Source organism: Polypterus senegalus, chromosome 1 (genome assembly GCF_016835505.1).
Source record: "Polypterus senegalus isolate Bchr_013 chromosome 1, ASM1683550v1, whole genome shotgun sequence".
In the NCBI taxonomy this organism is placed as follows: Eukaryota; Metazoa; Chordata; class Cladistia; order Polypteriformes; family Polypteridae; genus Polypterus; species Polypterus senegalus.
In genome coordinates, this window is record NC_053154.1 from 83,574,615 (window position 1) to 83,592,219 (window position 17,605).

Sequence of the window (17,605 nt, forward strand, 5' to 3'; positions counted from 1 at the left end):
ACAGGACTGTTTTTGTGGTGCTCCAGTTTTGCTCACATCCACATTACAAATACAGTCCTTGAGTCTTACAAACTGTGGTCTGCCCGACAGATAGCCTGTTATCCAGGATATGATAGGCTCATCCACCCACATATCTCTGAGCTTACTCCAGCAGGGATGGCTGGATGGTACTGAAGGTGCAGGAGAAATAATAAAACATAATCTCCACAGTGCTGCCAGTTTAGTCCAGTTCAGAATAAGCTTTGTGAAGCAGATAGATAATCGCATCCTCCATTCCAATCTTTGTCTGATAGGCAAACTGCAGTGGGTTCAGGTGGTCTATCACAAGAGGACTCGTATAGTCCAGGACCAGTCTCTCAAGGGTCTTCATGATGTGAGACACAAGTGCCACTGGTCTGTAGTCATTAGGTGTAGACTCACCTATCTTCTTTAGAACAGGAACAATACAGGATGTTTTTCACAACAGTGGCACTTTCTGAAGCCTTAGGGACAGACTGAACAGGTGACAGAGGACGCCACAAAGTTGGTCAGCACAGGCCTCAAGGACTCAAGGACTAACCACCACTTTTCCTTTGTGTAGTTGTGTAAGATATAGATAGATAGAAGTGATGTTCTGATGCACGCAACAGCATAGAAAATTGTTTTAGAAGATGTAAAGGATGTCACTTTCCACATTAAAAGAACACAGTCTTCTAAGAAAGAAGAGTCTGCTCTGCCCTTTCTTATATAGATGTCTCCTTTCTTGGTCTTTAGTTATGGACAGTCCAAACCAATGGTCTGAGGTGGACTTGTCACTAGCCATTCTACTTGCTGTCGTAGGAGTTGTTGGTATAGTAGAGATGGTGTGGGGAGACTGGCCATTGGAAGAAGGTGGCAATGGGAGGGAAGGTCTATTAAAAATTTGTTCAGTGTGTTAGCTTTGTCCACATCCCCTTTTAGCACCTGAGCCTCAGATTGCTTGAGTCCCGTAATTATACTCAGTCTATTCCAGACATCCTTCATGTTGTTCGAAGTGAGTTTGTTTTCTGTTTTAGCTTTGTAAGCTTCGTAAGCTTCCTGTCCTTCACTGTTTTTTCTTTAGCACACACTGTACATCCTAATAAAGAGCCTCTTTATTACCAAATTTGAATGCTGTCTTTTTCTCATTTAGGATACTTTTTAGCTCCTTAGTAATCCAGGGCTTGTTGTTTGGAAAGCAGCACACTGTCTTTGTGGGTACCACTGAGTAGACACAGAAGTTAATATAGTCTTTGATTTAGTGACAAGTCAAGTCAAGTCAAGTTGGGTAGCATGCACTAGTTAAATGGGTCCCTCGATATTGGCCCTTTGTGACTCACACATCATTTCCCAGTCTGTCATTTGGAAGTGGTCATTCAGAGCCATTTCAGCTTCCAGGTTCCCCTTCCTCACTATTCTAATAACAGCTGGGAAAAAGATTAATCAGGTTGTGGTCAGTTTTCTGTAAAGGAGCCAGTAGATTACACTTAAATACATCTTTAACATTTAAATACAGCAGGTCCAACTTATTTCCTTGAGTGGAACTGGTCACAAACTGATATAAATTTGTCATTGTTTCTTCCAAAATCTCATGGTTGAAGTCACCACATATTATAACTGCTGGGTCGGAGATAAAATGTTGGAGACAAAATTAATCATTTCCGTTGCCAAGTCCCCATTTGCAGAGGTGGGAATATAAACATTAATAAGGATGATTTATCTCCCTGGGCAAATAACATGAATGAATTCTGACTGCCAGAAATTCAATACCTGAATTACAAACTATAGTTTTAATTGTAATCTGCTCCCTTTTACACCATCCCTCACTCACATAAATGACCAGTCCCCCTCAAGTCTTTTTTCTACACCGTGCTGGGTCTCTTGTCTGCTTTAAAAGATAAAATCTATCCAGTATCAAAGCAGTGTCAGGCCTATCAGATTTAAGTCAGCTCTCCGTAAAGTACAACAGGGTACTATACTTGTATGTGCCATAACCTGCTATAAGCGTAGACAGTTCATCCATTTTATTTGACAGTAATCGAACATTTCCCATTACAATAGATGGTGGACCAGTTCCAAAACCTTTTCACCTTACTTTTACCATGGCACGGGCATGTCGCCCTCTCCGTCATTGGGCAAACAGCACCTGCGGTAAAGTGTAACTGAGCTGTCTGTCGTCTCTGGAAGTCCACACTGGAGTTATCTCGTCTGCATTCTCCTGGAAGTCCACACTGGTGTCACTTTTCCTGTGTTCCTATGGAAGTCCACACTGGAGTCGCCCTTTCCACTTTCCTTGTTGAATCTTTTAAAAGGGCACATGACTCGACTGCATCACCGTACACTTTGCCCATTTCTTACCTGTAATGCCGTTTACATACAAGACATCAGTCTGGTGGTGGGAAAAATGTAGAGCTGCTCAACACAGTCCAAATAATAGGAAAACCTTCATTCTATAAACATTGGAGTAAAGTAAGTATAAAAATTAAATAAATGTAAAAACTAAAATGACATATTCATGAAGTCTTGTGATACATTCAAGTATCTGAGATATGGGAGTAAAATGAGAGTCTTTGCAGTTAAACTCGCGCAGGTATTGGTAGAATGTGCACGGTCCACACAAATATATGGGACTTGAGACCTGTGAGGCAGCATGCAAACCACAGTGCCATGATGCCAAATTACATAGAGGTGAAAAACAGAATTGATGGATTTGTATTCCAGTGGAGAACTGTTTATGTGTTTTGTTTCAAAATGCATTAATGCTAACTGTTAATTTTATTATAAAATCCATGTAACTGCAGTACTAATAAATGTCTCCTTTTCTTTTACAGGAGCACTTTATGGCTTTTCCTTTTTCATTGTTGCTTTGGGAAACTATATTATGCGATTTAAACGGTTTATCTGCGCCTGTTACTACCCGTCAAGAGAAAGAGTAAGAGGGGGCTTACCTAGATGATGACTGGAGCAGTTGCCCAAATTTATGTGTAGTTTAAAGGGATTTTCTCAACATGATACATTTTTTTCATCTTACAGTGAGCCCTATTGTATATATATGTTATATATATAATTGTGTACAAATAAATGGTCTCAGGACTTTTATTAAAAAGGACTAAAAACAGACTGCAGTTGACCTATATTAATTTCTGTAGTTAATCTTTTTGCCTGCTGTGACCAGTTTCCAGAGTATTCACAAAGACTCCATTCTAAATCGATTTACTAATAAGTTTAGCTATGCATGAGCAGGTTAGACTGTTTTGAGCTTTATCTTTTACTATAAAATTGTTCAATATTACATTCTAATGATATTATGTCTGTCCCATGTGTGTCATGTCAAGTCTGTCACAAATTTCAAGACTGGTATTTCTGAATCCCAGAGCCTCCACCCTACAGCTCCAAGGACTTGGAGTTAACTTAATGGACAGTCATCCTTTTTTTTCTGATAGCTGCTGTCATGCTAATTTTCATCTTTTTGATTTCAAAAATCTAAATATCATATAGCAACACATATACAAGTAAATGGCCAATAACAAAAACATTTCAGGAAACCTTTACTGGAAGAACCCAAAATTAACATAAAGTCTGTCTGTAAAATAGACCATATTGTCACGCCTCAACTATCCGCTTGTCAAATCTTTTTCTTTTCTTTGTACTTTCAGCGCACACTACAGCATGACCCAGCTATGCAGCCCTTTTCTTTGTTGAATTTTGAAAGGCCTGGGGCCATATTGGTTTTTTGAATGGGTAAAGCTTTATTTCAAAACATCAATGGGTAAACCTATCCATTGGGGCCATGTACAGGGATAGTCTGAGGACACACATTGTGGCATGTCAATTGGCCCAAACGTGTTTGCACAGCTTAAGCACATATATGACTAGCGACTTAATTGTGCAATGTGAGTAGTCGGTTGACAACAATTTCTAAAAATCATTCAGCATTAGGCACTCATCTTACATTATCAGAGGGCACCCGGGTCAGTTCTTCAGGAATAGTTAGCATATTTGCCTCTAGTGTGCGATTTGCTCCATAGGAGAGTGTAAACTTGTGCAAAAATTCATTCTGTATCAACCACAGTGTGCATGCAGTTAGATGTGTCTCTTTTCATTTTAGTTTTAATTACTATTGATCATTAGTTTTATAATATTCTAGCCATGCCCTGCGGCTCCGCCCGCATAGAAGTGAAGCAGGACAGAGAGGAGGGCCCTGCCTGACTCCATACACCTGACGTCATGCTTTCCCCTCTCCTCTGCCCACACCCTCTGTCTCGGATTAGCACCAATATATCGCTCCAGCTGGCGAACTATGATTCTTAGCGCTATGAGAGAAATCTCAAAATCAACCAGAATGTTCAAACAAACTCTAGAAAAATACCTGATCTAAATCCACTAACCAAGTGGAAGTAAGATACACCCTGAGGCTGGCACGTGAGTGAGGAGGGCCCAGGCCCCCTCCCCTCGGCCCGCTGCATATCTCTCAGATTCGTGCAAATAGATCAGTACAGCACGTGAACTATGATACTTAGCGAAATGAGAGAGGTCACAAAATCAACCGGAATGTTTAAGCAAATTTTAGAAAAAACACGATCTAAATCCATTAAGTAGTTCTCTCGTGAAAAGCAGACAAACAGACAGACGCTGGATTTTATATATAGAGATTATACACTTAATTAGGTACTTGTTTGTAGTATCACCACGTATGACCTGCTTTTGCCTCCAAAAGAAATAATTTTACTCAAAGCATGGATTCAATAATGTTCTTGAAATATTCGTAACGTTTTGTTCAATGCTTCCTCAACAGCATCACCAGGCTCCTGCAGATATTTTGGACCACATGTTCATGGACCACATGTTCATTATTTCATCTCAAAGTGCAATTGCTGACGGCTGTGCAGGCAATTGGAATAAACTGATGTCAATGGGGTATTGCGATGTTGCATGCTTTGTAATGTGATATATTATCCTGTTGGAAGGATCCATTTGAAAAGGCTGGTGTGGCTGTTTCAAGGGCCAGGCTTTTGGCATTAATGAGAAGATGTACTTGATAAAGTGGCCACTGAGTATAGATTTACATTATATTAGGATAATGGGTATCAATTCATATTTCAGGCTTAGTCAGTGCATGTGATTTACTTCAAGAACCACACAAAATACACATTTATATATGAACCAGGAGCTCATGAAAGAATTGTTATTAGTGTCTTGCTTTGTGTATCTAATGACCTGACAGCTTACAGTGTTTGCCGCCTCTCACTGGCGATCGAGATTTCTGTGCACAAATTTCATCTTAACTATGTGTTTATGTGAATTGTCAAGTGTACCATACTGTCTTTGTTCTAACTGGTTAAGTACAGAATGTGAAAAAAACTTTTTTAGTATGTTGTACTTTTAATTACTTTATTTACTCGTTGGGTCTAGCAGAACAGGCGTTTATGTTTTTCATTTCCATTTAAATATTCTTATATCAGAAGTGCACGCAAGTACATTTAAAAACAACCGACTTAATTTTTTTTTATTTTTGCTTCCATATGTTTTTGTCTAAGGAGAGGATCTGTTTTCTTTACAACAAGCTGCTGACCAGACGAAACTCAATTACACAATCATTGTGGAATGCAGTCAAAATTAAAGCCAAAGATGAAGGACATACCAGCTTACTGCTGACTCTGGCGGCATAGTATGTACCCTGAATTCATACTTTTTCTTGAATTTTATTATACTCATTGAAAATAAAACTTACTATGGATCTTACCAGTTTTACATGTGGTTATGTTAATCGCAGTCATGAACAAGAGCTGTTGAACACAGCTAAACTCATTTACTTCATGCTAAATGTGTGATTACTAGTCCTGAAAGTGCAGGATACAGAATGCAATCTAGTAAATTTAGATAGTACAGTAGGTGGAAATTAAACTTGCCAATCTTAATACCTTTTTATTTTGTATGAGATGTAAGTCTTTAGGAAGCTAGAGGAAATAAGAGCGCCAGGAGAAACAAAACAGACAAAGTAAGAATATATTAAGGTCAACCCAGACATTGCCCAGGCTAGGATTTGGAACAAGGACTCTCTGTGATGATGCGGGTTTGCTACATGCTCCCATCTGTTGTCTGGGAGGCCTTGAACCCGTCACCATTGGTAATGTCACCGATGAGCTTAGCAGTGAGGCAACAGCAAAGAGAAGGGAAGGTGTAAAAAGTTAAAATGACAAGCTCAGTTATGGGACACCCTGGAGTCAGTAGTAAAGGAGAGGATTAAAACAGAAATGAGTGCCATTATCAACAATGCTGCACATCCTCTCTTTGTCATAAAAACACAGAGTACTTTAAGACAACAAAAATTTTCAGCAGAATTGCGTCAAGAAACACCATTGGGGATCCTTTATAACATCAGCAATATGTCTGCATAATTCCTCACTGTGACTGTGACTGACATGTTAGACGTTTTTTCTTTGTTTTTAGTCATTTTGGTGTGTACTTGGTGTGTGTGTGTGGGGGGGGTGTTTGTTATAATATAAGAATATTTATTTATTGAACTTCAGTAAATACTAAATTTCACCCTAGGCACAAATAAAGTGCTACTCTATCTATCTATCTATCTATCTATCTATCTATCTATCTATCTATCTATCTATCTATCTATCTATCTATCTATCTATCTATCTATCTATCTATCTATCTATCTATCACATGTATACATGTATCCAATATTCACAATATTAGAGGTGCATGTAAATCATCTTGTGCTATTTGTCAATTAGTTTTCACATAATTTTAATGAGGGCTTAAACTGAGGTTGTGTAAATACGTATTTCACATAACCAGTATTGTAATCAAAATACGTCACATTAAATTAAAATATTGGATCCCTGTAAAGTCCTTCAGTAATAATGTTATTTTTTTATGTTATCAGACCCGATTCATCTGAACAGATTTCAGTGAGGCTTTATCACTCTTCCGTATTCCTTTATCTTTTGCAGGGATTGTTTTTATAGTTTGTGTCTGTCCAGCTGTCAATATGTGATTTCTTGTCACTTGAGTTCTGAAAATTGCGAAGTGGAATACTTCCTGTGGAGTTCCTTTCTTTCACATATATAGAGTCTAAAATGAATCACACCATTGATCATATTGATTTGGATTAAAATCCAGTGTTTTAGGTGCATTTTTGGTGCGCACCTATCAAAATGAACAGAACCAAGGGGAGAAAGGGTGAGAGTTAGCAAAAGTGATACTAAACTAACTAGGTTTGCCAGTCCTGTGAAAACACAAACTTTTTAGACAAGCTGCTAACATATTTATGTGTTTATTTATCGCCCTAGAGTTACGTGATCTGGATTTTAGTTCATTAAAAGAAGTACAGCTATTTATTGTAATAGTTATGACTGTTTTCCATTACGTAAGCCTCTTGCACTGGGTATTTTGTCTAACACCTACAGTCTTTTCCAGCGTGCCTTTCCTTTATATTCTTGTTGGATTTTTTGGAATAGTGGAGACATATTGTGCAGCATGTGGTATTGTTGCAGAGGGAAAGGAACATTCTGATTATGTGAGCTGCATCACACCCAGCTGTAAAGGTAATTTACTTTTAATCCATTAAATTCAATAAAATCAACATCTTTATTTTCTGTTAGACTTCAAATTACTGATGATTTGAAACTTGAAAAGATTAAATTAAATATGAAAAGATTTACTATTAATATCCTGCAGTTTCATATGCAAAATTAAACAGAAATCCAACTTGAGACAAAAACCCTATTATTTATTCCAAGCCGCGAACACATGAAATACACAGGGAGTGTCACATTGATGAGCTTCAAACACATAATGTGTTTTAGGAAGTGTTCATACCTAACCTGAGGAGTATTTTTACCTCTTATTTTCTTCTCAGGTTTCTTTATTTTAAGATGCTCTGAGGTTTTATTTCCACCTGTAATTTAACTTTAATCATTTTGTTGAGGTGAAGGTCAATAGGAGTCATAATCTACTCCAGCCATCAGTAAGAGACAAGCAAAGACGAACCCCTGCTAATCCATTACAGAGCTCGCAAACTCGCTCACACACTCACTGACATTGAGCTGCATGGGACAGTGCACTATGGGAGTAAGCGGGAATGAAGACTGGCAGAACATACAATTGTGGCACAGAAGACACCTCAGTTAAGAATCAAGGCAGGGTTCAAGAACAGTGAAGCAGCAATGCCACTCACTATGCTACAATGCTTGTCAATTTCTTTTTAGGAAATTGTTAATTTTTTTTTTTGCTCTTTATTTCGCCTTATACAATTTCTTGTATTAGGAATGTATTTGTTTTCGCATACCCCTTGGGGTCAGAGCGCAGGGTCAGCCATTGTACAGCACCCCTGGAGCAATTGAAGGTTAAGGGTCTTGCTCAAGGGCCCAGCAGAGTAGGATCTCTTTTGGCAGTGATGGGGATTCGAACCGGAAACCTTCGGGATACCAGCCCAGATCTTTAGGGTTTATAAGATTATACATTAATTCTATGATTTGAAATTAGAAATGTATAACTCAGAATTCAATGTGATGCTTGGAACATTCTATAAACATCTTCAGTATAGCCATTTTCAGCACAGTTCTACCCATTATTTAACTCTGATTTTTAAGGAGAGTTTTATGTTTTCAGTAACATCACCTTCTGCTCAATTGTGACATGTCCTCTCACATACAGTAGTTTAAACAGGTTTTGTTCCTACATACAGTACAGGCCAAAAGTTTGTACCCACCTCCTCATTCAATGTGTTTTCTTTATTTTCATGACCATTTATATTGGTAGATTCTCACTGAAGGCATCAAAACTATGAATGAATACATGTGGAGTTATGTACTTAACAAAAAAAGGTGAAATAACTGAAAACGTGTTTTATATTCTAGTTTCTTCAAAATAGCCACCCTTTGCTCTGATTACTGCTTTGCACACTCTTGGCATTCTCTCGATGCACTTCACAGGTGTGCCTTATCAGAGTTATTTAGTGGAATTTCTTGCTTTATCAGTGGGGTTGGGACCAGCAGTTGTGTTGTGCAGAAGTCAGGTTAGTTGGACGATCATTTATTTTTCAACAGGACAATGAACCCAAACACACCTCCAGGCTGTGTAAGGGCTATTTGACCAAGAAGGAGAGTGATGGAGTGCTGTAAATGGTCATGAAAATAAAGAAAACACATTGAATGAGGAGGTGTGTCCAAACTTTTGGCCTGTACTGTATATTTTTTAGCTTTTAATCTTTTTTCCTTGGAGTAGCCATCACTGGTACATACTGATCTCATTCTTGGGTTTTCTTTGAATGCTTTAGGTGTCTATTGCACAGATTGTTTTGAACGAATGCAAAATATCTGCCCTCTCTGTATGGCCCCTCTGACTTACGCTGATGATGATGAGCATGAGCTGTACGTATCTGATGCTATTCTGTTTATTTATGTTTTACTTATTTCTGCACACAGTTTTCTGTCATATGGAAAGCTAACATTTCTTTTACCATAATGAGACTTTTGAGGGATAGCAACTACCACAAAAGAAAAGTAACTAATAGTGGGTTGTGCCAAATGGTTTCTGTTATGTTTTCAGCTGGCCATTGACTTGTAGATGGCTTGAATTCTTACTTACTGCTGTATTAATGGGAAACACCAATAAAAACTGAATTTAAGTTTAGGCTGCTTGTTTTAATTACATCCAGATTTGTGACCTGAATTATAAATTTGGCTCAGACAGATTTTTGTCTTGAATGACTGCAGAGACTCAAGTGATGAGGAGAGTATTCGGCTTTGGAGGGAATCCCTAAAGTCCATGAAACACATGCGAATGGAAAATAAGAACCAGAGAAAGAGAATATTTAAAAGAAGGATCAAGGCTGCCATGCAAAGCAATAAGAAAAAGGGCGCAAGCAGAAAAAGCAAACATACTAGCAAGATGGTGACAGATACCAGCAGTGAGATCACCAGCCTGAGCAGCAGTGAGGAAGACAGGTAAATCAAGAGTAAATAATGTAAATTAAAAAATCTGTTAAGTGTATTAAATAGGTTCACTTCCTGGATTCATGGAGTTTGCATGTTCTCACCCGTGTTTGCGTTGGTTTCCTCCCACAGTCCAAAGACATGCAGGTTAAGTGCATTGGTGATCATACATTGTCTCTAGTGTGTGTGTGTGTGTGCCCTGCGGTGGGCTGGCGCTGCCCGGGATTTGTTCCTGCCTTGCGCCCTGTGTTAGAATACAGTGGGTTGGATAATGACTGACTGTATTAAATTGTTGGTTGAAGCTCTTGGGGTCATGCCATCCAGTTTCTAATGGTAAGTGTCACCAACATGATATAAATAAAGCTTACTTTAGTAAGTAAATGTAAAATAAAAGTAGGATTTGTGTTAATAAGCCAATATTAAACACAGTATTAAGGATTTGTTTATGAATCATTTGTGCATTTCTCTGTGTTTTAAAAAAAAATCAATATTATCCTTTAGTTTCCTGGTTTTTATAGTCATTTGAAGTGACCATACAATAATTACTCAAATAAACACGTGTTGTGAACAGATATGGGAGACCTTACGTTCTTGATCTGGCCCAGGTGACATATTTGTTTCAGTGCCCCCATCATGCCTTCTGTTCTTCCTACTGCTTTGGGATCAGCACTAAGTTTGTTGGACAGCTTCAAAGTGCTGTGACTGTGTAGCCAGTTGGAGACGATTGTTTCCGTGAGTTGGTGGTAACAGTTTCCTCATTTCTTTCTTTGAAGTCAGTCTGCTTTTCCTGTCATAAGTTACATCCACAGTAAAGAGGAGTGAAGCAGCTCTACAGGGTGGTGATACACGCTAAAGCCATTCCATCATGTTTTGCACAAAAAGTGTTATGCTTTCAGTTGTCTGCCAGTTCAATATTTTCTCCACACTTTTACTTTGCCTTTACTTTGTAGCTTGGTCTTTATCTCAAATATCTATACCAACTGTTCCCAACAGAATGTACTGGCAACTAAGAAAGTCTATTTCTAGTAAATAATGATTTAATTCCCAGTGTGCTGCTACCAAGCCCAGATTAAGATCCTCACAGGCCCCCCTGGGTGACTTAGCTTCATCAAAGAGAGTTGATCATATTTTTAACAAAGACACCCAGTCGTTTAATGTAGCACAGTATTTCTCACTTGTGATTTCGCAACACGCGACTCGACTCAATCATTTAATCGGGTTGTGGATTATAATATTGGTGCACAGAGTCTTAGGGGGGGTAGGCCCCTGGCCGTCCCATCCTGACGTTAGATTGGCCCATAGTTGCTGTGCTCAAGTGTCCCTTCCAGGTTTAAATCCCATCCTGTACCCATTTCTTCCTGGGTAGACTTGAGTTCCCATGTCAGCATTCCTGTAGTAAAACCAATTACTAAAACAGATAAATGGACAGACTGATGAGTTTACTTTTTACATTTGGTTCTGATTTATAATAAAGATTTTTTTGTGAAATATTGTTATTAAGGTTTAACTTCATTATTTTTTATATTACAGCAAATAAGTCAGTGCACCACACTCAGGCTGATCTAAAGTGGTTATAGATGGTAAGAGCACGATATTAATAATCCCCTAAAGACCCATAATGACTATGTACAGTACAGTATATGTATTAAAGATAAACTGTTCATGTTTTATTCAAATGTCCAATTATGTTGCATTTTACTTTTAATGAAAACACTGTAAGCTGTACGCTGTGCACTCTTCAGAACTTTGTTTATTATTTTCACCATACAGGGCAGCAGAATATGGAATCACTTAAAGCTCCATGTAGTTCTTTCTTGTCTGGCCTTAACCATTCCTGAAGGCTTTATCTGATTGACTTCCAACAAGGTTTAGAATCATAATAAATAGCATTTGGGATGAGTTCTGACTAGTGTGGAAACTGAAAGTTTTGATCATCATTTTGTTATGTTTTGGACAATAAAATAAATTTTAATGCATAATTTTTCTCACTCAAATTTTATTCATGCAGACTATTATAGTCAAAGATCTCATCATCAATTTTGTGTCTTTTTGATCTCTTTGGAGTTGGTCTTTCCTTCTAACAGCAGGTGTGATCCTTTTCCAGAAACTCACCCAGTGATGTAAGACTCACATTGTCTTATAAATGACATCTAGCAATGTGATCTTGACTTGAAAAGTGACTTACATACTTGGACTGCCAAGATGGCATCATACGACAACTGCTTTCATAAATTCTCATAACTTGGAAATGTCAACAATTCAAAGGTATGATTTATGACATGTAGTACTTGGAAATGTTGTTTAGTTTTTAGTTTAGTTTCACTTTTCAGCACATAAAAAACTCCCAAAGCATACAGCCAAGACAGTACTGGAGTGGCTTTAGGACAAGTCTCTGCTGCCAATGACTGGCCCAGACAAAGCCCAGAATGAAACCCAATAGGACATTTATTAGGAAAGACCTTAAGTTGCCAGTTTACATACACTTTCTTTCTAGTCTAATGGAGCTTCACTGGATCTGCCACGAAGAATGGGATAAACCGTCGAAATCTAAATGTGCAAAGCTTGTAGAGACTTACCCAGGAAGACTCAAAGCTTTAATTGCTGCCAAAGGGCTTGTACAACATACTGAATTCAGGGTTTGATTAATTTGTATACCTTTCTGAAAACATGTCTCACTTTGTCATTATGAGTTATTGAGTGATTAATAGACAATATCGGCAAAGTTAACTATTTAAAATGAAATCTACGACACAGTAAAGTTTGCAGAATGTGAAGGAGGAGTCTGAATACTTTCTGAATCCACTGTACAATACTCTGTGTTTCAGGATGTAAAGGAAGACATTTAGCATTTCTAAACTTTTAATCCCTCCACTATCGTGCTGGTTTGTACTGCAGACGTAGCACCAGAGTGGGCAGCTCTCTACTCAGCTTTGATTGGCTAAGCAGAAAGCTGCCAGGAGTAACCAAAGAACATGCTGCTGTATCTGTGATGCCATTGGCGCAGGCACAGGTAAAGTCACATAGCATATAAACTTCAATTTAAGGTCTTTCACTGAACTGGATCACAGCTGGACGGACTTCACAGTAAACCTCAGCTTATAACTTATGGGGCTGCAGACCCCCAACAGCTGTTCATTACATGTTGTGATGGCTGCACTACTTTGTATCATGCAGTGCAGTGTAGATTTGAATATTTAAAAGTCTGTGCCTTTTAAGGATTATTCCATTCAATATTTGAAATTTGACAATTATTGCCTTACTTGGGCAGATCTCAGTGACAACAGGATGCTGTAATTTCCAGTCAAGTTAAATTTTAACAAAACACTGGTAATTATATTTCTCTTATTGTGTGTGGCGGAATGGTTAATGCTCCTGCACACTGGACTCGATCTGTACTCGTACTTTACAGAAGATTTGGAGTCAACTGGTGTCACTAATGAGTGTGGCCATAAGTGGAGACTGAACTGGATTAAGCTGGTTTGAAAACGAGTTCTTATTGTTTTGCATTAAATATCTTAATGTGGTATAAGTTGGGACTTGTTTTTCTTCAGCATTTCTTGACTATTTCTTTGGGGAAGTTAAGTGTTTTATGTTTTAATTTTTTGTTGAAGAAAATTGAACAATGCTAACTAAAACTAATAACAATATGTAACATATGAACTTTTCTTTTCAGGTGCTGCATTGATATACAGGGTTGAATGAACCTGCTTAATTTGTTCACCGTGAACTGTAAAGAAGGAGTGAAATTTCATAAAAGACAACAAAAGAGAAATGTTTGGAAGGCTTTTGTTACATACTGTATCTCCTTACAATTTTGCTTCGGTTATAGGAAGTTTCACACCTAGAATACTCACAGTGTGTGCATCGTGTACTTTTTATATAATATTTATTGTGCTTCTGTGAAATATAATTAGTTAACTTGTCTTTCTTTTGTGATAAAATAAATGTAAGCACAAAGTGTGTAATTTGTATGATGACATTTCTATATGCCTGCCGGTCACATGCTATTTAAACCAAGCAAAACGCTTTTAATGTCATTCCTGTGTCTCTCCTCAGTTCTCAGCACTGATTTTGCTACAGTGCATCCCTTCGATTCAAAACAGTTTTATTTTTCTCAAGAAGGTTTTCACTTTGCTACTCATAAACTCTTCATTTACTCTCATGCTGTCAATGCTTTGCACTGTGGGAGGCAGCCTGGACACAGACAGGCAGACACCGTAGGTTGAATACCCAACACACGTTTATTGTACATATTCTGTTTACAGTGCAGCACACAACCCAATACTCCCCCAAAGTCCAGGCCTCTCAACAATGCCTTTGCCTCTCAGCTCTCCTCCTGAGCTCTGTCCTTCTTCCACCCAACTCCAGCCATCGAATGGAGGGAGGTGGCCCCTTTTATACATACCCGGACATGCTCCAGGTGCCTCCTGATAAGCTTCCACCGCCGCTTCCTGGTGGGGCTGAAGTACTGACTGCGCACCTGGAAGCACTCTGGGTGTCCCTGGTCTTCTTCACCCCAGCACTTCCAGGTGTGGCGGAAGTGCTGAGGACCAGAGCTCCACAGGCATTGGGGCGCCCCCTAGCGGTATCCACGGACCCCTATAGGGTTGAGCTTCTAAGCTCCATTCCCGTGGTCCCCAAAGCCACCAGGACGGTCGCCCCCTCATTCCTGTGCGTCCCGGCTGGGTACCACCTCCAGCCACTCGCCACAGCACATTACAAAAAGAAGCATATTTTAGAGATAAAGTGGGCTACACATTTGTTTTGGAGTCCACAAAAAACGTTTCTGGTCACATTTAAATAATTTCTTTGATGGCGACTAGGTGAGGAAGAACAAATGATGTCAGATATGGGCCTAGACTCCAGACCCTCAGAGTCACCTCCTGGTGGCACTAATTGTGCAGCGGTCGCATGACAGGAGGTACAGGGAAAACTAGAAGGCAGCATTAGGGTTGAGCAGTGATTCAGCATTGTGTCAGTCAGAAACAGTGAATGTTTTCCAGGCCTGCTTTGGAATTTTGTGATCAGCGTGTTTTGAGCTTGCATATTATTGGTATCCTGCTTATCATTGTATTTTAACTTTCTTTCTGTTATGCTTTGATACTGTTACTCTTTTTGATCAGACCCCATGTATTTTATGACATTTGGCTTGTATTTTCACTCATGTTATGATTTTGAATTAATAAAATCAATATTCTTTACGTGAATTTGTCATAGCTATATGTCTTGCATGAGTGCTTCTCAAACTCTGCAACTAATCTCGCTTGGGCAGTCGGCCTGGCTCAAATGAATGTCGCCTTACTCTCTGCCATCAAGACTTGGCTTCTGCACTACACAAGCCCAATCTTGAAGATTGCAATGAGAACATAACTTGATTCTGTTGGTCAATGTGAGCCTAACAGCGAGTCAATACTGCACCAAAGTATGCAAAAGCGGACTATCAGAATATATTACGTTAGTCAATTAAACTTGTGATGGAAGCTGTGTGACGATGTGGGTTCTGGCTCCACACTCCCATCTGATTTTGGGAACCCTTGAACCCAACACCGTCGATAACGTAACCGAGTGAGCTAGTCAGTGAAGGCAAATAAACACTTGAGCAAGGGGTGGTGCAAAAAGTGAAATAGTGCTTTTATTAAAAGACAGTCAAACAAAACAGTGTTCCAATAAATAGTGCAGTTCAAAAGTTCAAAAATAGAAAAAACAATCCTTTAAAACGAGAGGTTTAAAATGTTCTTCAGGAAGCAGTTTTTTTAAAAACAACAACAACAAGCTCGGTGCCTTCTTTTGTGCTAGCGTCTCACCTGCTTCTCCCGGTTGGGCTTTACAGCAGGCGAGACGCTCTCTGCAGCTGCCCTCTACTTCTCACTCATGAGACTGGAGACCTCCCGAACCCTGGCTTCAGGCGGCACTCATCCAAGCCTCGGAGACTTGGATTTCCACAATGGCCAGGTCGCCCACGTTGAGGATTCCATCACCAAGTCACTCGACTTCCGCTGCCTTTCCGTGGCTTCTCTGCGGCCAGTCGCTTTCACCTGGTCACTCCCGCTACCTGATCGCTCAGCGGGAGCGACATCTAACTCCAACGCCTGGGTGTAGGCCGAACAACCCCAGGCCCTCGCAGCTGTCTGTGAGCGCTTGTTCGCTCGCTCGCCCGCTCACTCTTCGCGGCTCTCTCTCTCTCTCTCACCGACCTGCCTCCTCATCTGCTCCCGGTAACCTCCGTCCTCTTTCCTTTCCTTTCCTTTCCTTTCCTTTCTTTTTTCTTCTCTCTCTCATTTCTCCTTCCACCAACCGCCTCGCGCTTTTTAAAATGACGCGGGCCACAGCAGCTGCAGCATTAGCCATGGGACAATCACGATTGTGGGCAGTTCCTCACCTGTGCACTCGGTGAGAAACGCCCACACCCTACGGATCGCCCCACGGCCCGCAATGGCCCAACGTCCACTCGCTAAGCCGCGAGCGCGGTGATCATTTATTTAAAATGAATGGCCTTTGCACAGTGAGCTGTGGACCCGCTATACCACAAGCTGCTGCAGACAACACTAAAGAAATGGTACAAATAACAAATCATTTGATAACAGAATGGTACATGAAAATGATCACTCAGGTTTCACAAATATTTGAATAAAATATATGAGGAAATGATCAACATCAAAGACAATTGTCAGAATTGGCCTGTCACATTGCCTTTGAAGTAATATTAACTATTTATTAATTTACTTGCTTATATGGTAGTTAATGTGTCATGTGTTTCTTTCACTTCGCTACAATAATAAGCTTTCAACTAGTATCATTTAAGTATTTGTCTTCAGACATGTTTTTTTCTTAATATCTTCTAGTTCTTTAGACTCCAACATGGTGTTATAATAGTTAGTCACAGGTAGGGTGGAGTTTGCACGTTGTCTGTGGGTCTGTATGGGTTTTTCTCCTAAAAACAAGATTATCGTTGAATCTAATTTTTACCCTGAGTGAACAGTTGTGCTCTTATGTAGATGAAGTGGTTCTAAGGTTACTCCTGTTGCTGCTGGGATAAGCTGAAGCTCCCTACGACGTTGTCCACACTACTCCATTTTAACCTTCAGTCCAAACATCCCCAGTGTTTTTCACCCCTAAAGGTGGAGACGTTTGAAAATGCTATGCAATTCTGTATATTTATGAAAATGCAGGCTTGGTGTTGCAATGTGGATGGGTAAAAACGAAGAGCTTTGTAAACAAAGACTCTAATCACACTCTGATTGGTTCATACTTACTTTGTAGCCCTTCCCTGATTGGGTCCTTCTCATTACATTTTCTCAGCTGCTTTGCTCACCATATGCTCACGAGTTATTCTTAATAACAATTCCACCTCATTTTCAGGCCTAAAAAACAATATTCTCTTGTATTTTTGTATTTTCCATTGCTCTTCTCAATGTGCAAATGCAAGCTGACATTGAATATTTAGTGTCAAGGACATTTCCTCTTCCTGTTTGCACTGATGATGGGTGAATGGCTACGTCATATGGATTTTTGGTCATTTTAGCATGGGTGGGGATAGTTTCATAAATGATGTGAAATCACTAGTGTGGATGGAGATCATTTTCATTTAAATGAAGATGTAATAGTGTGGACGTAGATGGGTGAATGGTTGTATTGGAAACAACTTTGCAATGTTA

At 39.4% G+C, this 17,605-nt stretch overlaps 1 protein-coding gene across 1 annotated transcript in view; it reads left to right on the forward strand.

Moving 5' to 3' along the window:
* The window catches only part of dcst2 (DC-STAMP domain containing 2), a 29,922-nt gene extending 24,256 nt beyond the window's left edge, over positions 1-5,666 (forward strand). Inside the window, exons 10-11 of the mRNA XM_039746862.1 lie at positions 2,829-2,929; positions 5,535-5,666. Of these exons, the coding sequence (XP_039602796.1) occupies positions 2,829-2,929; positions 5,535-5,666 (233 nt within the window). The remainder of the gene's footprint in view (positions 1-2,828; positions 2,930-5,534) is intronic.
* The last annotated feature ends 11,939 nt before the right edge of the window (positions 5,667-17,605 follow it).